This window comes from Girardinichthys multiradiatus, chromosome 11 (genome assembly GCF_021462225.1).
Source record: "Girardinichthys multiradiatus isolate DD_20200921_A chromosome 11, DD_fGirMul_XY1, whole genome shotgun sequence".
Classification (NCBI taxonomy): domain Eukaryota; kingdom Metazoa; phylum Chordata; class Actinopteri; order Cyprinodontiformes; family Goodeidae; genus Girardinichthys; species Girardinichthys multiradiatus.
Genome location: NC_061804.1, coordinates 958301 through 981678, shown reverse-complemented (window position 1 = coordinate 981678; position 23378 = coordinate 958301). Strand labels below are relative to the sequence as shown.

At 39.7% G+C, this 23378-nt stretch overlaps 1 protein-coding gene across 1 annotated transcript; it reads right to left on the bottom strand.

Moving 5' to 3' along the window:
* Positions 1 to 10902: 10902 nt before the first annotated feature.
* Positions 10903 to 16973, bottom strand: LOC124876666 (E3 ubiquitin-protein ligase TRIM21-like). The gene has a single exon (XM_047379621.1). It carries the CDS (start codon positions 16971 to 16973, stop codon positions 15324 to 15326), a length of 1650 nt encoding a protein of 549 aa, XP_047235577.1. The 3' UTR covers positions 10903 to 15323.
* Between the last annotated feature and the right edge of the window lie 6405 nt (positions 16974 to 23378).

The window sequence follows — 23378 nt, the reverse complement described above, 5'->3', positions numbered from 1 at the left end:
ACTACGGCCACCGTGAAAGCTCAAACTTTGTATTTTAGCAAAGCTGACCCGCTTTTTTCAGCTAGTGTGCTCTCATTAGATAAACTGATATACCATAATTTTATGGATAAACACCCATAGATGGATAGATAGATGTAAACATAACAAAACATATACATATTTACACACACATATATATATGGGCTGCACGGTGGAACAGTTGGTAGCAGTGTTGCCTTGCAGCAAGAAGGTCCTGGGTTCGATTCCCAGCCGCATCCAGTCTTCATGGAGTTTGCATGTTCTCCCTGTGCATGCGTGGGTTCTCTCCAGGTACTCTGGCTTCCTCCCACAGTCCAAAGACATGCCTGTTAGGTTAATTGGTCTCTCTAAATTGCCCTTAGGTGTATGAATGAGTGTGTGCATAGTTGTTTGTGTGTTGCCCTGTGATGGACTGGCGACCTGTCCAGGGTGAACCCCGCCTCTCGCCCATAGACTGCTGGAGATAGGAACCAGCTCCCCCGCGACCCACTATGGAAGAAGCGGTAGAAAATGACTGACTGACTGATATATACATATTTATATATATACATAGAGAGAGAGAGATAGCCTACAGATTTCTATACTGTTCAACTTGTCAATGCATAGTCATGTATTTCCTGTCACTTTCAGCATCTGATCAGTCTCCACACCCTGCAGTTCCCCCTATATTAAACTGGTTAAGATATGTTAATGTGTTTACCTTTTACTCCAACTTACTGGCTGTACAACTATAAAAATGTGAAAAAAGACATATACTAAATTCTAAAAAATGTAAACAGTATTGTACTTCTTTCAAAAACATCAAAATATGACTTAATAGCCTAACATTTACCATTCAACATTGAAGAACAAACAAACAGAGGTGCTTCTTTAAGGAAACTTTGTAAACTTAAATAGAACAATCATTTTTCCAATAAAACATAAATATTTAACACTAACAATTAAAAAACAACTGTAAATGAAGTAATTAAAAAATGCACGACTTGTATAACATGTCTTTGTTCTTTAGCAAGCTGTGCGAACAAATGTCTCCGCTATGTTGAGACATCCCACACAAACGTGGTGAAACCGCCCGCCACACATATCAGAGGCTAGCTGCAGTACAAAAAGATTAGAAGGTTAATTTTAATATTGCAACATTTATGTAGGTAACTCACAGGGTAAATTTTCATGTTTTACTAACTATGAAGCAGATTGATTATTGTCAATTTCTGACAATAATCATGACCTAAGAGTGTAAATCTTTTTATCTTAGGTTGATATGTGACAGATTAATAATGTTTAATGTTCTAAACTTAATCGACGGCCTATAGTATTAAGGGAGAAAGAATGCTTAATGCACCCTAAGTTAGTGTCATTTCTTTCTTCTTTTTATTGCTTTACTTTTGGTACTTTCATCAGAGTAAATGTCAGTACTCATGCTTGCTACTCTCTTTCCATTATGTTGATGTTATGACCATGGTCATGTAATAATTGGAACACTCATTTGATCATCTGTTCACTTCCTTCTCTACTTGGCCGCTGCAAGGCTCACCAAGAATGACCTGTAGCTTCAGAAGGAGTTCCTTTGTGGTCCTTTGCCTTTTTTAAGCCTTTTCTGTAGATTATTTTTCATAATGGGAATCGAGCCTATGCAAGAGTTAACTATTGTTATACCTCAAGAGCCTGCCCACCGTCCATTGACACCAACTGCTTCCCCCAGGAAACCATTATTATGTGCCAAAGAGGAAAATGATCATTGGAGCTCAACGTAGCCCATAGCCTTATTTAAACCTTAACTGAAAATACTGCATATGGTGCTTATTTTTAGCTGTAATTAAACCTTTACTTAAGAAACCTTCGCTTGATCGACATGATTTAATAAATTACAGACCTATATCCAATCTTCCATTCTTATCTAAAATTCTTGAGAAAATAGTTGCTAATCAAATGTGTGAACATTTATACAGCAATGACCTGTTTGAAGAGTTTCAGTCAGGTTTCAGAGCTCATCATAGCACTGAAACAGCTCTGCTGAAAGTCACTAATGATATTCTTATGGCCTCAGATAATGGACTTGTGTCTGTTCTGGTTCTGTTAGATCTCAGTGCTGCATTTGATCCAGTCGACCATAATATTCTCTTAGAAAGGCTGGAATATGCTGTAGGGATCAGGGGAACAGCGCTAGGCTGGTTTAAATCTTATCTGTCTGACAGATTCCAGTTTGTTCATTTAAATGATAAATCATCTTTAAACTCCAGGGTTAATTGTGGAGTACCACAGGGTTTAGTACTTGGGCCAATTCTCTTTACTATATATATGCTTCCAATAGGTCAAATTATCAGGCAGCATAGGATAAATTTTCACTGTTATGCTGATGATACTCAGCTTTACTTATCCATAAATCCTGATGAACCCAACCAGTTAGATAGACTACAAGCATGTCTTGAAGATATAAAAACTTGGATGACTTTAAATTTTCTGCTTCTAAATTCAGACAAGACAGAAGTTGTCGTCTTTGGACCGGAGTCTTTAAAAAACAAACTGCTTAGTCAATCACTTAACCTGGATGGCATTAAATTGACCTCTGATAATAAAGTAAAAAACCTTGGTGTTATTTTTGACCAGAACATGTCATTTAAATCCCATATTAAACAGGTTTCTAGGATTTCCTTCTTTCATCTCCAGAACATTGCCAAAATAAGAAATATCCTGTCCAGGAGTGACGCTGAAAAACTAGTCCATGCATTTGTTACTTCAAGGCTGGACTATTGTAATTCTTTACTATCAGGATGTCCACAAAATGCAGTTAAAAGCCTTCAGCTGATTCAAAATGCTGCAGCAAGAGTTCTGATGAAAATTAAAAAGAGAGATCATATTTCTCCTATTTTAGCTTCCCTTCATTGGCTCCCTGTTAAATCCAGAATATAATTTAAAATTCTCCTCCTCACATATAAAGCCCTTAATGATCTAGCTCCATCATACATCAGAGATCTGATTGGTCCATATGTTCCTAACAGAGCACTTTGTTCTCAGACTGCAGGTTTACTGGTGGTTCCTAGAGTCTCTAGAAGTAGAATGGGAGGCAGATCCTTTAGTTATCAGGCTCCTCTCCTATCCCTACAGCATATTCCAGCCTTTCTAAGAGAATATTATGGTCGACTGGATCAAATGCAGCACTGAGATCTAACAGAACCAGAACAGACACAAGTCCATTATCTGAGGCCATAAGAATATCATTAGTGACTTTCAGCAGAGCTGTTTCAGTGCTATGATGAGCTCTGAAACCTGACTGAAACTCTTCAAACAGATCATTGCTGTATAAATGTTCACACATTTGATTAGCAACTATTTTCTCAAGAATTTTAGATAAGAATGGAAGATTGGATATAGGTCTGTAATTTATTAAATCATCTCGATCAAGTGAAGGTTTCTTAAGTAAAGGTTTAATTACAGCTAACTTAAAAGCCTGTGGTTCTGATCCATTTACTAAAGATAGATTAATCATATCTAAAATGGGGCTGGTAATCAGAGGGAACACTTCCTTAAATAATTGGGTTGGGATTGGGTCTAACATACAAGTTGAAGGTTTAGATGAAGCTAATATTTCTGATAACTCAGGAAGCTCCACAGGATTAGAACAGTCCAAACACAAATCAGGTTCTACAGTTATTTCCAATGTTGTCTCACTTTCTGAGGATGAAGTAATCATCTTCAGGAGTATGTCAAAGATTTTATTTTTAATAGAATCAATTTTATTTAAGAAGAATCCCATAAAGTCATGACTGCTGAGAGTTAAGGGAATGGATGGCTCAACAGAGCTATGACTCTGTGTAAGTTTAGCAACTGTACTAAAGAGAAACCTAGGATTATTCTTGTTCTCTTCTATTAATGATGAGAAATAAGCTGTTCTAGCTTGGTGAAGTGTCTTTTTATACAACAGTAGGCTATTTTTCCAGATTAAGTAGGAATCCTCTAGGTGTGTAGAGCGCCATTTTCTCTCCAATTTTCTAACATTGTGCTTTAAAGTATGCAGCTCTGAATTAAACCAAGGAGCTAGCCTCCTATTAATGATTCCCTTCTTTTTCAAGGGGGCTGCATTGTCTAATGCATCATGCAATGATGAAGAAACACTATGAACAAGAGAATCAATTTGTGAAGGGGCAGAAACAGAATTATTGCCCTCCACTGTGTTTTTCAGTGATAATGAGGAAATTAAAAGTGGAACAGATTCTTTAAAGGTTGTTACAGCATCGCCTGATAATGATCTACTGTAATGAAATTTACTTTCAGGTGTGGAGTACTCTGTTAAATTAAACTCAAAGATTATTAAGAAATGGTCAGACAGGACAGGGTTATGAGAGAATATTGTTATGTCTTTACACTCAATACCATATGTCAGCACAAGGTCCAGAGAATGAAGACAAAGGTGGGTAGGTTTGTTAATGTTTTGAGCAAAGCCAATTGAGCCTAAGATAGCATTAAACGCTATATTTAGGCTATCACTTTCAGCGTCTACATGAATGTTAAAATCCCCCACTATAATAACCTTATCTGTATTTAACACTAAATCAGATAAAAGGTCTGAAAACTGATCTAAAAATTGAGAGTAAGGACCTGGTGGACGGTACAAAACAACAAACAGAAGTGGTTTTAGTGCTTTGCAATTTGGATGAGGAAAACTAAGGATTAAATATTCAAAAGAGTTGTAGCTATTGATTGGTCTGGGACTAATCAATAAATCGGACTGAAAGATGGTTGCTACTCCTCCTCCTCGCCCAGTAATTTGAGGAATGTGAAAATTTAAATAATTAGTAGGAGTTGACTCATTTATAGTAACATAATCCTCTTGCTGCAGCCAGGTTTCTGTGAGGTAAAATAAATCAATCTGATTGTCACAAATCAGGTCACTAACTAGCAATGTCTTTGAAGAGAGAGATCTTATGTTCAGTAAGCCACATTTAATTGTTTTATTAAAATATTATTTTAATAAATAAAGGCAGCTAATTAAACACTGTTGATAATCAGTCATCCAGAAGGTTGGTTTTATTCAGCAAATCATTCTTTAAAACATTATTTTATTAAAATAATATTTTATCTGATCTTGCATTGTGAATGGTTGTCTAAACGTTTACTGGTTATTGTCTAAGTTGATTCCAAGACTAACTTAACTTCACTTCCAGTGTAAGGAATATGATTATTGATTAATGAATATTCATCAAGAATCATGATTTAAAATAATAATTTGAAAAATATTAATTTCTTAACCAAAAATCATCACGAATAGAAACCAGAGATGTCCTCTGGTGTTGTGATTATGGGCTCAAAGCTCATTAATAATTACAAATTATTAACCAAAACCACAAACTGTCACTGTTTATTCAACCGCTTCACCGAAGATGGAGGAACTTTGACCTTGTTTTGACAGATAAATCACTCTTGCATGAAATAAACACAAACGCTTCTCTTAATTATATATATGAAGATTTATTGAAGCCAAATAATCCTGATATACTATTATTCTGGTCCAAAACCATCACCTAACTAACAAGCACTATTCTACACAAAGGGAATAAAAATGACTACCTAACAATAATAATAAAAGAAAAATATATATATGCATTTAGTGTCTATGAAGATCAAACCAGTAGTTTTATGGAGAAAATGTGTAATTTGGGTTAAATGGAAAGAGAAGTCCTCCTGGTGTTGATGTCTCGATCGCAGCGACCACTCTTTGTTCCAGTTTTGTTGCTGGAAATTTTCCACTGGGTTCCCGCCTCAAGAGTTTTATGACCCTTTATCAAGATTTGGGGCGATCAGCTGGTTGGGGCTAAAGGGGCGTGGCCCCACCGTTTATCAGCTGATCGCCCCAAATCTTGATAAAGGGTCATAAAACTCTTGAGGCGGGAACCCAGTGGAAAATTTCCAGCAACAAAACTGGAACAAAAAGTGGTCGGGTGAGGGCCAGACCTCAGCTGCTTTGAATAAAAAACTTTTAAAAGTCCAACTTCTAACTCTTGGCTGATTTGGGATCAACCGGACAAACATGAACCATGATTCAGCAGCAAATCAAAACACAGCTCAGCATAAAATACTTCCATCAGTATTGCAACAAGTTAATACCTGAGATTAACTACTGGTGATCCTACATCACCTTAACTGCCTCATCCTGTCCAGACCTCTAAATGCACCTATCCGGTTTAATATGAAAAGAACTAAATTACTTTGAAGTTGATTTCTTCTCTCCACAGGTTGAGGATGAATCAGGTCTGAAGAAAAGGAGAGGGGGGGATCACGCGTCCGTGATCGAATTAAGGAAGAAAAAACGGTAATTTCTCATCCGTCCAGGAGGGGAAAAGATGAAGAACCTTTAGTCGACTGCATACACAAGGAGGAAACTCTTCTCCTTGGACATAGAACCTCTGTAGGTTTTCACCTGCGCCGGTTGTGACGCGGTCTTTGATCGGCAAATAAATCTCATGATCTTCTCGTATCAGACAGATTTCCAGCTTTCAAGCTCTTCCGGGAATGGCCTTGTGGAGTAAAAGTTCACCTGCGAGCTTTTGTCTCACCAGAAATGCGCCTCCTATACGCTGTCCTGCGACAGGCGGAAAAATGGCCCCGAAACTCTGCATCTCAGCCGGTTTATACAGGTCCTTCTCAAAATATTAGCATATTGTGATAAAGTTCATTATTTTCCATAATGTCATGATGAAAATGTAACATTCATATATTTTAGATTCATTGCACACTAACTGAAATATTTCAGGTCTTTTATTGTCTTAATACGGATGATTTTGGCATACAGCTCATGAAAACCCAAAATTCATATCTCACAAAATTAGCATATTTCATCCGACCAATAAAAGAAAAGTGTTTTTAATACAAAAAACGTCAACCTTCAAATAATCATGTACAGTTATGCACTCAATACTTGGTCGGGAATCCTTTGGCAGAAATGACTGCTTCAATGCGGCGTGGCATGGAGGCAATCAGCCTGTGGCACTGCTGAGGTCTTATGGAGGCCCAGGATGCTTCGATAGCGGCCTTTAGCTCATCCAGAGTGTTGGGTCTTGAGTCTCTCAACGTTCTCTTCACAATATCCCACAGATTCTCTATGGGGTTCAGGTCAGGAGAGTTGGCAGGCCAATTGAGCACAGTGATACCATGGTCAGTAAACCATTTACCAGTGGTTTTGGCACTGTGAGCAGGTGCCAGGTCGTGCTGAAAAATGAAATCTTCATCTCCATAAAGCTTTTCAGCAGATGGAAGCATGAAGTGCTCCAAAATCTCCTGATAGCTAGCTGCATTGACCCTGCCCTTGATAAAACACAGTGGACCAACACCAGCAGCTGACACGGCACCCCAGACCATCACTGACTGTGGGTACTTGACACTGGACTTCTGGCATTTTGGCATTTCCTTCTCCCCAGTCTTCCTCCAGACTCTGGCATCTTGATTTCTGAATGACATGCAGAATTTGCTTTCATCTGAAAAAGGTACTTTGGACCTCTGAGCAACAGTCCAGTGCTGCTTCTCTGTAGCCCAGGTCAGGCGCTTCTGCCGCTGTTTCTGGTTCAAAAGTGGCTTGACCTGGGGAATGCGGCACCTGTAGCCCATTTCCTGCACACGCCTGTGCACGGTGGCTCTGGATGTTTCTACTCCAGACTCAGTCCACTGCTTCCGCAGGTCCCCCAAGGTCTGGAATCGGCCCTTCTCCACAATCTTCCTCAGGGTCCGGTCACCTCTTCTCGTTGTGCAGCGTTTTCTGCCACACTTTTTCCTTCCCACAGACTTCCCACTGAGGTGCCTTGATACAGCACTCTGGGAACAGCCTATTCGTTCAGAAATGTCTTTCTGTGTCTTACCCTCTGGCTTGAGGGTGTCAATAGTGGCCTTCTGGACAGCAGTCAGGTCGGCAGTCTTACCCATGATTGGGGTTTTGAGTGATGAACCAGGCTGGGAGTTTTAAAGGCCTCAGGAATCTTTTGCAGGTGTTTAGAGTTAACTCGTTGATTCAGATGATTAGGTTCATAGCTCGTTTAGAGACCCTTTTAATGATATGCTAATTTTGTGAGATAGGAATTTTGGGTTTTCATGAGCTGTATGCCAAAATCATCCGTGTTAAGACAATAAAAGACCTGAAATATTTCAGTTAGTGTGCAATGAATCTAAAATATATGAATGTTACATTTTCATCATGACATTATGGAAAATAATTAACTTTATCACAATATGCTAATATTTTGAGAAGGACCTGTATTTCCAGTGATGTCAGAGCTGCGACGTCTATTGAGCTACGACCAAATGGATGGCCCCAACACCAGATTCTTCAAGATAATCCTTGGTTCTCAAACATAAACATTGCATGATAATGTTGCATCACTCTTTTTGGTCATGATTTCTAATCATCTTTAATCAACTTGTTTATATTGTACATAGCCTATTAGTCTTAATTATTCTTTAATTCTGCTTGGTAGTTTAGTTGGATTGTTTTAGCATATTGAAGAGTTTGTTGATTGAAATATGTTTGACTTTAAGTTGACTTATTTTTGTTAATAAATTCTTGTATTTTAAGAAATTGTGTGAATATATTCCATATATGTGCCGAGTTTATGCTGTTCAATAATGTCAGAGCTCGTCTCACACCTTTCTATTCTGTCCTAATACCATCTCCTTACTGGGCTGGTATTCACAGGACAATCCTTAACAGACCCAAATATTATTTGATACAATATTAAAATATTAATATTAAAATATTAAATAATATATTCATATTAATAATTACAACATGATCAGAACACTTGTCTTATATGACATGATTTATTTTATGTTTTATATTGTGTTTTCATGATAGGCTTTATTCTAAAGCATTTTGTGTCTGTGAAAGGTGTTACATAAAAAAGTTTACTTAATAGTTTATTTACATATATTTAGAACAGGTATATCTATATATTTATTAATATAATTTGGTTTGAGGATCCAACTTTCTCATTGATTTCATATTCATGGGGTTTTCTTGCTGCAAAATATATCGTACATCGTATATCGTTTGTTGTTTTCACATTTTAACTTTTATTTTTCTGTGAAAATAGAACTGTTACTAAGAGCCCAGAGGACTGTAGTGGTATAAATGAATGTATCAGTTTCATCACGGCTTCTTCCAGTTACAACCGCTGCCATAAACAAGTGCTATTGTTTTTCAAACAGTGATGATCCGTAATGAGGTCCACTGTGAGCTGTTACCAAACACTTACCAACAGTTTCTGATGGTAATTAGCCCTCCGGGATGAACATGGAGGACCAGAATTAGATGTTAGCAAGAACCCAGAGAATAACAGCAATTAAAAGAGGGCTATAGAAAAAATCCCCAAGGTCTAAAAGGACTTACCTTTGTGTCCAAGTATGATAAACTTCATACTTCTTGATTATGAACACTCATTAATAATGTTTGTTTGGCCGAGAGCGCAGCAGGTCAGCAATCTGTGGCCAGACGGAATTGACCCCAAGATTAAAAATAGACATTAATTGCATAAATTCTCCCTAAATACTGGACAATCTCAGCGAAATATTATTTTTAATTTTATTTCTTTATGGATAATATTTAGATTTCCCAGCATTGGAAATCATCTCACCTCTAATAAGACCTGCTCATAACCTTTGACTGTGTGGCTGGTAAAGCCTTATTGCAGAATAATTTTTATATGACTATAACAAGCTAGCCTTTAGCAACAGTTTAGAAAAGGTCTTTCCTGTGATATTAGATCCAGTGTTCACAAAAAATTGTCCATATTAAACTAGTTTTTAAAGTTGAGGATCAGCACTGCAGAAATCATCAGATTCACTGCCACAAATACAGAGGGGTCATCTGAAGCTCAACCAAAGGTCACTCTTCAAAAGTGATTTTTAACATCAACTAAGGTATTTTCCTGGTTTAAAAAGGGGTGAATGATAAATAGTATATAAAATAAAAGTCAATCAAAGTAAGAAAATATTTTAGAGATTTACAGAAGAGTGAAATGTTCCACTTCAGATGATCATTAAAGGTTAATAGTAGCAAGAGCTACCTGCAGGACACGGTGTTTCAAACATTGTTTTCTGACTAACATATTTCTAAAAGCTTTATATTTTCAGGTCTTAAGTATTGTTTGTTTATGCAATGCTCACGACTGCAAGAAGGATGCAGCATCCAAATCTACCAAGGAGGCAAAGTGAGGCACAGATTGTTCTCGTTATCACTCTAGAGACAGTTTCAGCATGGAAATGGGTCGTAGTATTGTTCCTAGGACGTACTTTATCACAGACAGGATAGTGTGGTAACTCCCCTAAAGGCAGCCCTTTGTTGGTTTTTTTGTACACACTTCTTCTCCTAATGGAGCTGGCCCAGGAATGAACTGTTACAAGGAATACAATTATGTCAATACATAATGTGTATAAACATTTTGTCAAACATATTGAGTGACTGTTCTGTTCCTGGATGGGACTGATCCGTTTGTTTTTGGACTTCAGACTAACTTTCACTGTCTTAGATTGAATGTTGTTGGAAAGAATGAAACAAACTTGCATGTGACCTGACTTATGATCTTGAAATAAACTGGAAAACCTTCAGCATATGGACTTTAGTTCATGTTCTGGAAGTTTCCTTTTTATCTACAGGACTGTGGCTCCATCTGCTGGCCATCCTTCACTGCTGCAGCGTGGAGTTTAAATTAGATTGTGTTTGGGGTGCAGCACCTGTTTTCTCCATGCGTACACAGATGATCACATGGAGACATAATTATGAAGGTCATAAAATCCATTTGGGTTTAATGTAAGTGACGTAGTTCATCATCTATACCTGCACTGAAGCCTGAAGCTGTCCTATTGAGGTTGGGGACCCACTTGGAAAAAGATGACAGCAGGAGCGTGATAGGAAAATGATTTTATTGACAGGACTCAGGAGGCAGCAGCAGGCCGAGGACAGCAGAGGATATGACAAAGGAGTAACTGAACCATGGAGCGGTTAGGATTGGGAGCAAAATAACCACACTAAGCTCAAAATCCAACAGATTGTGTCACAAATATCCTCCGTGGAAGAGAGTGGGTCTGTCAGAGACGATATGACAGGAGACTGTAACTACTGAAAATCATTTAAAATAGGGAAAACATCACAGTCTTAGCATCAATCTGTTTTTCTTGTTACTAAATTACCACGTATGTTCATCGTGCATAGAGTTTTACTTGGATGAAATGTTTAAATATTAATTAAAAATATTAAAACTGAAGTAAAATACATACTTTTTCTGTGTAAATAAATCTTTGCTGACAGTTTGTTTCTATTTTCTTAATATGCAGTATTAACATGTATGAAAATAGAATAAAAATCCTAGCTGATTAAATGAAACCAAGATGAGACACATTCAGCAGATTCCGGTAAAGATTTTCAAATAGACAGCTCCCTTATTTCTCTTCAGCTCATAATCTAAATACAGTCATTACAGAGTTATATTTACCTGTCATTAACTGTCATGTGTGTATTTAAATACAAAATCAAAATTTAGATACATTTGAAATCTGTTGTTCTTCAAAAATCTCATATGAAAAAAACCCACTGAAACTACAGAAGGTTCTGAAAACAATTTGTAAGTACATCATTTTACAGTCATATATATAAATAATAATTCTTCACATTTCACCTCATTTGTGAAGGGCTGCACGGTGCAGCTGTTGTTAGCACTGTTGCCCTGCAGCAACACATGCATGGAGTTTGCATGTTCTCCCTGTGCATGCATTAAATTGGGTTCTCTCTGGGTACTCCAGCTTCCTCCACATGTGAACATGGCGCCCCTAAGAGGGTGATGTTGTTACTTCTTTCTTCTCTTCATTTTCTTACTGTTTTTTTTTTGCAGAGCTAAAACACTCTCTGCAAAACCTTTCTATGACAGCGATCTTACTGCAGATGAGAGTGCGTAGTTATTTCTGACCAAATATGCTGAAGTCCTACCCTGAGCTGGCATGTTATGTGACTCGATGCTATGCCGGCCCCCAACAGGCAGTTCTTCTGAGAACAACAGACCAAGAGGGGACGCAGTAGACTGGGAGTTTTGAACCGAAGGCTCCGGCAATTTGTTAGCAATGGAAGGCTAACCCTGCTGATCATACTGCTTGCAAACAATCAGTCTCTGGAAAATTTAAAAGAGGAACTGAGAACTGATAATTCCACACAGAAGCACATTCAGGATTACTCCACAATGTGTTTCTGTGAAACCTGGCTGGGGGAAAGGACACCCAACGAGGCAGTAACACCAGACGCCCACACGCTCTTCAGAGAAGACTGATCCGCTGTTGAAAGCTGCAAGACTGGCGGAGGAGGAACGGTCGTAGTCGTCAAACAATCCTGGTGTAGCGATTGTAAGATCATCTCAAAATCTTGTTCTGAAAAAGTGGAATATCTGACTTTGGGAATAAGACCATTCTACTTGCCCAGAGAACAGCATTGCATCATTAAATGTTGAGCTACATGACATAATCATTTCAGTTCAATTTTAGTTATATAGCACCATTTCTCAACACATGTCGTCTCAAGGATCTTCACAAAGGGTTTGGATGGTGCAGGGTTGTTGGGGAGGTTAGATTAAACTACTGAGTGTTAGAGTTTGGCCATTTTAGAACGGGCTATGTGTAGGGGTACTAAGTAAAGTAATAAACTGAAAGTTTGTCCATGTAGAGCCCACTGATGGTCATTGTTATACTACAAACCACAATAATAATGTCATGTTCACTATAATTAGTGAACATTTATCCTAACACTGCTGTCATTATTCTGGGAGACAAAAAACACAAACTACAGAAGAACGATAACAACCACAGATCAGCCTCGACACCTTCAATGCCAGGTTTGACAGGCTGAACCCAGACACACCTTCAAAAGCCCCTTGTGACCCCACGGATACTGCTTTACAGATGAAACATGCACTGGTCCTGAAGACTCTGAAGAAGACGATACCCCACAAGGTGGTGGGACCAGAGTCTCTCCGAGAGTACTGATGGCCTGTAGTGAAAAACTAGCTGATGTTTATCCTGATATCTTCAGACTGTTATAATCCTAGACTATAGTCAGATTTTCAAAACCTCCAGCATCAAACGAGTCCTCAAAAAACCAGACAGATCCACCCAAATTCACTTCACTTGGCACTCACATCAACCGCCATGAAGTGCCTAGAAAAAATGGTTGTAGTACACATCAACCATATGGTGTTTCCCTCCAGTCTACAGCCCCAATCGATCGGTAGACAATGGGGTAGCAAAAGCTTTTCATCACACCCTGCAACATCTGGAAGGCATCAAAACGTACGCCAGGATGCTCCTCCTGGACTACAGTTCTGCCTTAAACTCATCACCCAGCCAAGCTGATTGGGAAGCTGACAGACCTTGGTGTCCCACCTCCGACCTGCATCTGGATTCTGGACTTCAAAACTTCAATACCACAGGTTGTAAGCATAGGGGGGCAGGTGTTTGCTGAGCACAGGATCCCCACAGGGCTGTTGTCTTAGTCCAAAACTCTTCACCCTATACTCCCATGACTGTGTCTCCAGCCAGGACAACACTATTATCATTAAATATGCTGATGATACCATCATCTTGGGGTTCATCAAGTAGGGAAACAAGTCAGGTGACAGGGCCCTGTTACCTGAAAGGAGAACGAACTCATTCTCAACCCAGTCAAGACCAAAACATAATACTGGAGTTCAGAAAGAATCGTCCTCTTCTACAGCCTCTCATTAAATGGTCTGAGGTAGAGAGGACCGACAGTCACGGGTTCCTGGGACTGCAGGTTACATCTGACCTGAGCTGGCCCCACTTCATCAGGCTGCTCAGGAATGCTAGCTGTGATGGTCACCCAGGCCTTCAGAGGACTGATAGAAAGCATCCTCACTGTGGGCATCACTATCTGTCTGGTATGGAAGCAACACACAGGCAGAGAGGATGGTTCTGCAAAGAGCCATAAACAATACATGGATACTATGTGCGTGCAGCGCTGCAGGAAAAGACTCACTCTCTGCTTAGACACAAACGCTGCACGTACAACCTGAGACACTGCAGAGCAGACAGCATTATCACACATAAAACTCACAGCTTCTTCTCTGCTGCAGTCAGACTGATGGCCAAACAAAATACTGAATACGTGTAAAACTACACAATATTACCTTAAATGTGCAACATGGGACATATCACTACTATTATCAGTGCAACAGGACTAGGTGCTACATTCCCTTCTGATCAATGTGCAATGTTTTATGATAAATGTGCAATATTTTATCAGTGCAACACTCCCAGTGAACTCCCCCACGCTCTCCCTATCTCTGTCTCTGTTTTATACCCGCCCCCATCCCAGAACAAGCCCAGTAACCAGTTATTACTCTGTCATCTAACATTGCTTTCTTCTGTTGCTCAGAATTGCACTTAAAATATTTAGATTTTTCTCATCATAGTGCCTTATTTCCTAATATTGCACTGTGTTTTATATTCAGTATTTCTTATTTTATGTTTACCAAAACTATTGACTTCAAGAGAGTCCATCACAAGACCTGCAATGTGTCTGGACTGTTGGATTTTGCACAAATGGCAAATAAAAAACCTTGAACCTCCTCCCACAGTCTAAAATCATGACTGATTATTGCTTATCTGCTCTGAGGTATGAGTGTGTGCATGGTTGTTTGTCCTGTGTGTCTCTGTGATGCCCTGGGATGGATTGGTGACCCATCCAGGATGGACTTCTGAACCAATGACTGCTGGAGATTGGCACCGGCCCCCCAGCAGCCTGCAAGGATAAGCAGGGATAAACAGTAGATGGATGGTTTGTGAAAGACCAGATATTTGATCTGAACTCAAACTGTCAGCTGAAGTCTTCTGTTTCTGTAAACCAGGAAGTCTAACAGTTCAAGATCTGAACCATCAGAAAATCAGTGTAGTGTGCATCACACAGCCAGTACTGTCACACTTACACGTTACTCTCTTTGGACTTAAGAGGTCACCTCCAAATTTATCAAAAGTTATTTGTCTTGAACTTTCAGAATGTCTTTTGAAACACGAATGTTACAGTTCAGAACTTACAGGTTATTTTTCCAGATGCTGCAGAATATTTTCTGGAATTTCAAGGTAACTTTCACAGAGCTTTCAGGTTACCTTTCAGGTCGGAGCATATTACCAGGTGAGCACCAATAAGTTATTTTCTATAATGTAGGGGTCTGCAGTTAACAGGGTGAGTCCAACTCGCCCTTTGGGTTCCTGGAAAGCAACCCATAAGTTCTGGACAGTACTGGCTGCATGATGCGTTGCTACGCGGATCAGTGGATTGGGTTCCACGATGTCAGGATGTCAGCAGTGATGATCAGAGGAGCAGCATTTTCACCACTGTCATTTCTGCCAGGATTAAAGAACGGGTACAGTTTCTCTTTAAAGGAGCAGTTAGTGAAGGAGTAAATTAATTCTGCAGAGTGGACATCATAGAAGGAGACCACACCTGAGTCATAACCCACAAACACTCCGATGTTCTGAGGGCTGGACCTCAGATGCAGGCAAACATCAGGGTCAACACAAGCGGAGTACCCATCATTCTTTAGCTGCAACGTCCAGTAACCGTTCTCAGGGTTCAGGGGGACTCGTTGTTTCCTTTTCATGGACTGGCAGCCGACACCAAGGTACCACTCATTCTTCTCCCTCACCTGAACTTCAAAGTAAAACATTCCTGAGGAGAAGCTCTGCTTTCCCAGGACATTCAACCAAACAGAAAATCTCTTTGGAGAATCTTTGACTGCTCTCCACTCATTATTACTACTGACTTGCTTCCCGTCTTTGGATAAAACCAGCCTGGGATGTGCTGTGTCTGGATCAACCGTCACATCTACTGCATACCGCTGGATTAGCTTCAGTTTAGCCTTCCTCATCTCTTCATGAAGGACGTTCTCCAGCTCAACCAGAGCTCTGAACACGCTGCCTTCATATGAGGATGGGTGAATATCCACCATAGGGTTCTTGGTATGCAAAGCTTTGAAAGATGTCAGAGTTTGGAGGAGGGAGAGGTAGCTTTCAGAGCGTGAGAGGTCCTTCACCTCAGAGCTTCTCCTCATCAGGACAGAAATCTCCTCCTCTAGTTCTGTGATGACACCTTCAGCTTGTTTTTCTTTGCTTCTCTGTTTCTCTTCAATGGTGTCAAAGAAATTCTTGAGGCCTTGATCCACATACTGCCTGAGATTGTTGAAGACCAGAAAACCCTCAGCCTTCTGTCGGTCTGCAGCTTCATTACTGAGCTCCACTGAGTCTCTGATGTACTGAATCTTTGTTTGCTTCTTCTTGATGAACTTTTTCATCTCACCCACTTTGTTTCCTATTTGAGACTTCCTTTGTTCATATTCCTCTTTCAGTGAAACAACACTGTGACCCTGGTGGTCTGAAACCATGCACATTTTGCAGACAAACTTCTCATCGGACCTACAGAACATCTCCAGGCGTTGGAAGTGTTTCTGACAGATCCTGGTTTCCAGGTTCGTCACAGGATCAATCACTGAGTGAGTCTTCAGGCCTGGAACTGTCATGTGAGGCTCCAGGTGAGTCTGGCAGTAAGAAACCAGACACACCAGGCAGGACTTCAGGGCCTTCGATTTGGTTCCAGTGCAGATATCACAGCAAACGTCTCCTGGTTTGGCAGCTTGTTGCTCTGAGCTGCTGCTGCTGCTGCTTCTGATCTTCTGTTGAGCCGACTCTCTAAACTGAGCAACCATCTGATCGATGAAAACATTAACCTGCAGCTCAGGTCTTGTGTAGAACCTCTTTTTACAGACAGGACATGTGCAGAGGACCTTCTCCTTCCAGTGTTCGGTGATGCAGGTCTTGCAGTAAGTGTGTCCACATGGTGAGCTGACTGGATCAGTGAACACCTCCAGACAGATGCAGCAAAGAAACTGATCTTCAGTCAGCTGACAGCTGGCAGCAGCCATTTCTAAAGCTGGAAAGAAAGTTTATCTGTTATTATTTGTCTTCTAAACTCTTTTAAAAACTTTCTGATCCATTGTTTCTGTTTTCTGTGACTCTGACTATCCTGTAATTTCTCAAGTTCTCAAGGCTTTCTTAAGGTCTTTCAAGGTTTTTACCACAACGTTGGTAGATATCAGTGCTTCTAGCTGACATGTTTCATGATTGTTATAACTCTTATCTATGAATCATCCAGGAGTAATTCAGAAGAGGCTCCGAAACGTAAGGGATGAACCGCTGTTTTATTCATCTCTAATACAAAACTTAAGAATGGATTGGATCTCCAAGAAGATTCCCAAGAACCCAAAATGTGGCCCATGGCAGATGCATCTCAGTACTTCCAGGATTTTTATCCTGTTCAGGTGCTAAAAAGGAAGGAAGACATGTGAACTCTGCTGAATATTTAAAGATCAGTAAAAGTTAACCTGAGTAAAAACAAAAGTAGCTTTAAAAACAAGATTTGATCTTTTAAAGGAAAAATCTATCCTAGCCAACAAGGTCCTGTGTGAAAAAGTAATGAGTCCCTAAACCATGGCGACCTGTTTATGGTTATGCCACAGAATCTAAACTGGACTATTAGATTTAAGACCTGACTTTGACTAGGCCACTTTAAAACCTTCATTTTGTTTATTTTGAGCCATTCAGAGGTGGACCTGCTGGTGTTCCTTGGAATAATGTTCTGCTCCAGAACCCAACTGAGTTCGAGCTGAAAGTCAGGAACTGATTTTCCTTCTGGATGTTCTTCTAGAGAACAGAATTAATGCTTCAGCCAGTTAGAGAGGAAGCAAAGACCCCAGACCATGACTCTACCACCACCGTGTTTGGCTGTTTTGTAGAGGTTATTTGCCTAGCAACTTGTAAGCGAGCCAGAATCTACTACCTGAGTGTTGAATGCATGTGTGTAAATCTTTTGAAAATGAACCATGTAGTCAGTTAGTTTGTGGTATAGAACAGGTAGGATGTGATGGCATTTTTCCCTGAATAAATATAAAAATCATTTAAAAGGTGCATTTAGTATTTACTGAGGTTAGTTTTGTCTGGTATTCAAATCTGAGTTGAACTAAAAAGCAAAACTGAAGGAATCAGTAAGAGAGCAAACGCTTCTTCACGGTTCTGTGTAGAAAGTGCAGAATGAGACTGAATGTAAAGCTGAAGGTCTGTGTTTATGTCTGAAACACTTAACCTTACAACATCCTTCATATTTACAGTGAAACAGCAACACTTTAAAAACACTAATTTTAAATATCTGCAGTTGAACTTACATGTTTGACTTCACAGGAGAACGGTGACTCTGTCGTAGCTCTGAGGAAATGAAACTGACTCTGCTGCTCCGCCTTTTATTGCAGCTCAACGTTTGACTGATAAAGAGGTTCAGATCTCTGCCTGTTGAGGCTGGAAATACAGCCTGAAGCAAGGATGTTCACTCAGGGATGATGACAAATTTAACTGGATTTGTAAACCAAACCTAAAATGAAATGATATTAAAATTAATGGGGAAAAAAAGGCATTCTAACATTACTGACAACTGGTCAAACATATTTCTTCTCTGGGTTTAATTAAATCAATCACTGTCATAAAATCTCCCTCTGCTTGTTACAGTCACTGAGCCAGGCTGTAAGAAATCACCTGGGAGAACCATCTACAGCGAGTCCAGTGGACTGAAGAGAAGGAGACATGAACTCTGGATGACTGGAAGAAAGAGCAGTTCAGAGAGGAATCAGCACTGGCCAAGGTGATGACTGAGTCTGCCGATGAAACACGTGAAGACGAGTGTGTGGAGAAGAGCACCACAGGTCCACCATCTGTGATGAAGTGGTGCAGCTGCAGCTCAGGAGGAGGAGCAGGAGGGGCAGCCATAAGACCCTCTGCAGAAAATACACAACTACAGCAAAAACGTAGAAGTGAAAACATTCAATATTTGTTGCCCCTCCATTCAGAAACTGAAACTCATCTATAGAGTATAAATATATAGATCCATTCCACATAAACTGAAATATTTTACATCTTTATTTCCTGTCATTTTTATCATTATTAAATATTGGAAACTCCTGGTGTAACACCCTAATCAGCTAATTAACTTAAAGGATCTGGAAAGGTTCTCTAGATGGTCTCTCAGTCTGGGTCAGTAGGAAACAGAACCATCTGGAACACAGCTGACTGGACAGATGTCCAGAAGACAGACCTGGACATCTGTCCACAAGGAGGGGAAGCCACAGAAGGTCATTGCTAAAGAAGTTGAATCTACCATCTTTCCTTAGATTTGTTTCCTGGGTTTGTCATCAGTCTAGTTCCTTCCTGGTCTCTGTGTTCCCCTGCACCTGTAGCCATAACAACCTTATCTCCCTCAGTTCCCTGCAGCTCTTCCTCACACCTGTTCATTATTCTTCTGATTACCTGCCTTCCTCTCTCATTGGTCCACACTCCACTTCCCTCAGTTTATAAGCTCTCTAGTTTTTATCGTTCCTCGCTGGTTCCTCTCGTCTACGCCCCTGTTATCTTCTCGAGTTCCTCCTAGTGGTTTGTTTTCTGTTGGCCTCCTGACCTTTTGCTATTTGGATGATCTGCCTGAACTCTGCCTGCCTGTAAGTCTGTCTGCAATTTCAATAAACCTCAATCTCAATTAAGGAATCCTCAAAATTCACTGTTTTTGAGGCTCTGCTCTGTGGGCATACTTTCACCTAGAAACACAGTTTAACTTTGAATTTGTAGAGAAACCTGTCATCTTTTCAGAAGTGAAATTGGTGTGTTGATGCCTGCTAGGGTTTCTCTAAATTTAGACTTCAAGCGCCACAAAGTTTGCAGGAAAATCCCACCGCTAGAGTGGAGATGGTAGTTAATCAGTCAACCGATTTTTGTTTTCTGGGAAAATGATTTTTAATTGGCCCTCACGGCCACAAATTTAGCTCAAACTCACCATTTTCGGTCAGTTTGTAGGGCCGGGTCTCTGCTTTCACACAATCTCTCTGTAATTGTTGTAGGTCTCACGGTTTTCCGTCAAACCCTCCCGATCTCCAGGAGTCAAAGAATTCCCTTTTCTCATGTATTTTTTATTGTGAATGAAGTAAGCTATGGAAATCTCAACGATCGGGGACCAGGGACGGCTGTCGCTCACGGTTTGAAAATCTTTCAAATACATTAAGGTGGAACTGACAGATATTGTACAGATGAACACACTCCTACAGTTTTAGGCCTCATTACAGCAGGAGGAATACATATTAAATACTAAATACATCAGCAGCTCAGAGCAGCCGGAAATCAGGAGTCATGGTTTCCAGTCTACTGGCTGCTGCTGAAAATCACAGCCATCTTCACAGACTTCTCAGATACTGAATAAATATAAGCTCTTCCAAGTGGGTCTACAACAGATCTCCGCAGTTTCAGTCATTAGGTCTTTCAAAATAAAAGCTTAAGTTTGCTATACTTGCAATCTATATTTAAAGCTGATAAAATAGTATACTGGATATTTAGCATAAGAAGCAGGTTTTATATAACTAATGGAACTAACCCAGACCTGAAAGGACAACCATTGCTCGATTTTCAGAATAAGAGCTAAAGACTGACGTCGGAGCTCACCCAGTGTAGGAAATGGGACTATGTTGGCCCTTTAAAATAAGGCTTACTAAAGCTTTCAAAGCATGTCTTGAAGACATAAAAACTTGGATGACTTTAAATTTTCTGCTTAGGGCTGCACGGTGGTGCAGTTGGTAGCAGTGTTGCCTTGCAGCAAGAAGGTCCTGGGTTCGATTCCCAGCTGGGGGTCTTTCTGCATGGAGTCGGCATGTTCTCCCTGTGCATGCGTGGGTTCTCACCGGGTACTCCGGCTTCCTCCCACAGTCCAAAGACATGCCTGTTAGGTTAATTGGTCTCTCTAAATTGCCCTCAGGTGTATGAATGAGTGTGTGCTTGGTTGTTTATGTGTTGCCCTGTGATGGACTGGTGACCTGTCCAGGTTGGACCTCGCCTATAGACTGCTGGAGATAAGCACCAGCTCCCCTGTGACCCACTATGGAATAAGTGGTAGAAAATGAATGACTGACTGAATTGAATTGAATTACAAAATAAAAGCCTCAATTTTCCTTAGCTGGGGCCTCCCATAGCAATGCAAGGAGTCATGGAATGACTGGTGAAACAAGAACAGGTCTAGGTGGACATCTTTGCCTTCTACCTTCAATCCTGATGCACACTGAGACTACCTCAGCCACAGAACCTTTGGCTCTGTGGCTGAGAAGCACGCACCTGAGCTGGAGAAACTTGCAGCTAAATCTAATCTTCCACCAACTATGAGAACCTCCGCTCTGCAACAGCTCATCAACAGATCTTCTGACTACGTTCTAAAGATGGTGCTACCCCCCTCTGAGCTGTTAGAAATGAACTTTCCCAGTGAGCATATCTAACCTGAGACTGATCCTTACAGATCTTTGTCACCAGACAACTCCTGGACTCTGCAGCAGCAACTCTCCTTGGACCTCCTCACACCTCAAGAGCCACATATCCCCATTCAAGCAACCGCAAGTTCACCCAATAACGAGATTATTATTTGATTACGAATATTCATTCAAACTAATAACTGACCTTCATAATTAATCATTTACCATTCCTAATTAAAATCATCCACAACGTTACGATATTCAAAATATTTTATGGAATCATGATTGTTGAGCTAACACTTAATAATGGGAAATATTAATTAATAACTAGGAACTAGAATCACCAGACATGATATGACCACGGGCCTTCAGACAGAACTTCTCTTTATCTACGTATAAATTTATGAACTAAAATATTTTAATCTTACTGGTAAAAAAGACTAGTAACACTCACTAAACTACTGAACATGGAAAAACTATGATAAAATGAAAGGTGAATCCATGGATGAGTAATGAACCTCTGGAGAAAGCTTTGGATCAAATGAGAAGATGAGGAACCAGGATGAATAACAGTACCAGAAACAACACATTAGCCAGTCAGTACCAGACACCTTCTAGCTGGTGGTTTTATAGCCTTAGTAACAACTTAATTATGGCAATAAATGGACCAGAGCCCAAGGCTTCCTGGGAGGACTAAGAACTTCAATTCAATATCAAACCAGTGGTCAGAAGTTTAAGAGTCCAGTTTAGATAAACTGGTGGACTTTAGCCTTTACTCAGAGTGAGGCGCGGTTTAAACCATGAAAGAGCAAATATAGACAGAGCCAATAAAAAGCTCTCGCATGATTACCTGAATGAAGCTCATAACAAACAGGTGAGTCAGTCAGTCAGCAGGTCCGTCCCAGTCTGGCCTCTTCAGATGTTTCCCTGACCCTCTCCATTCTTTCAGTCACATGGTGTCAGCTTTGTGTTGATGATCTTCGCAGCTCGGATCGGATCAGTCGTTTACAGCTGCCATCATTCTGATAAATATTAGAAATATCATGAGGTTGTATTTAGTGATCATCTTCTGGGGAGAGCTCACACACTGGTGTGAACCTAAAATCACATTCAGCTCGCTGACTGTCTTCATGTCTCTCGGAGAGTTGCTGAAAGTATTTTATTATTATTATATAATCAGGTCAGAAAATGTATGTAGATTTTATTAGTTGACTCTAGCTGCATCATGCTGGTGTGGATCCCACTCTCTCCTTGTGACTGAAACAACCCAGAAAACTAACCTGCTCGTGGGATCGCAGCTCCACCGCCCTGGTCCTTATTTTCCTCCCCGCTCTCCAACAATCAGATCTGCTCCTCCTGGAAAACAGCTACCTGGCCCTGGTGCCTCACTCCAGCGATTACCATCAGGATCGTTGTCTTCTCCTCCCAAGCTGATTTCACTGTTCAAACAGGAAGCCCACACTATACCTGTCTGGAAACATTAGTCACCAGCTTCTAACTTCTCCTCTGTCTCTCACCGACCCTGCTGAAGAACATAATCCAGGTCATCTACTGTATGTAACATTTCATTTCTATAAATAAACCACATAGTTTGGGATTATGTCTCCCTGAGAAATCTCTGCATGTGGGTCTGGAAACTTAACATACATAAAGCTATAAACTATAAAATGATATAAACTATAAAATAATATAAACTATAAAATAATATAAACTATAAAATAATATAAACTATAAAATAATATAAACTATAAAATAATATAAACTATAAAATAATATAAACTATAAAATGATATAAACTATAAAATAATATAAACTATAAAATAATATAAACTATAAAATAATATAAACTATAAAATGATATAAACTATAAAATGATATAAACTATAAAATAATATAAACTATAAAATGATATAAACTATAAAATGATATAAACTATAAAATAATATAAACTATAAAATGATATAAACTATAAAATGATATAAACTATAAAATAATATAAACTAT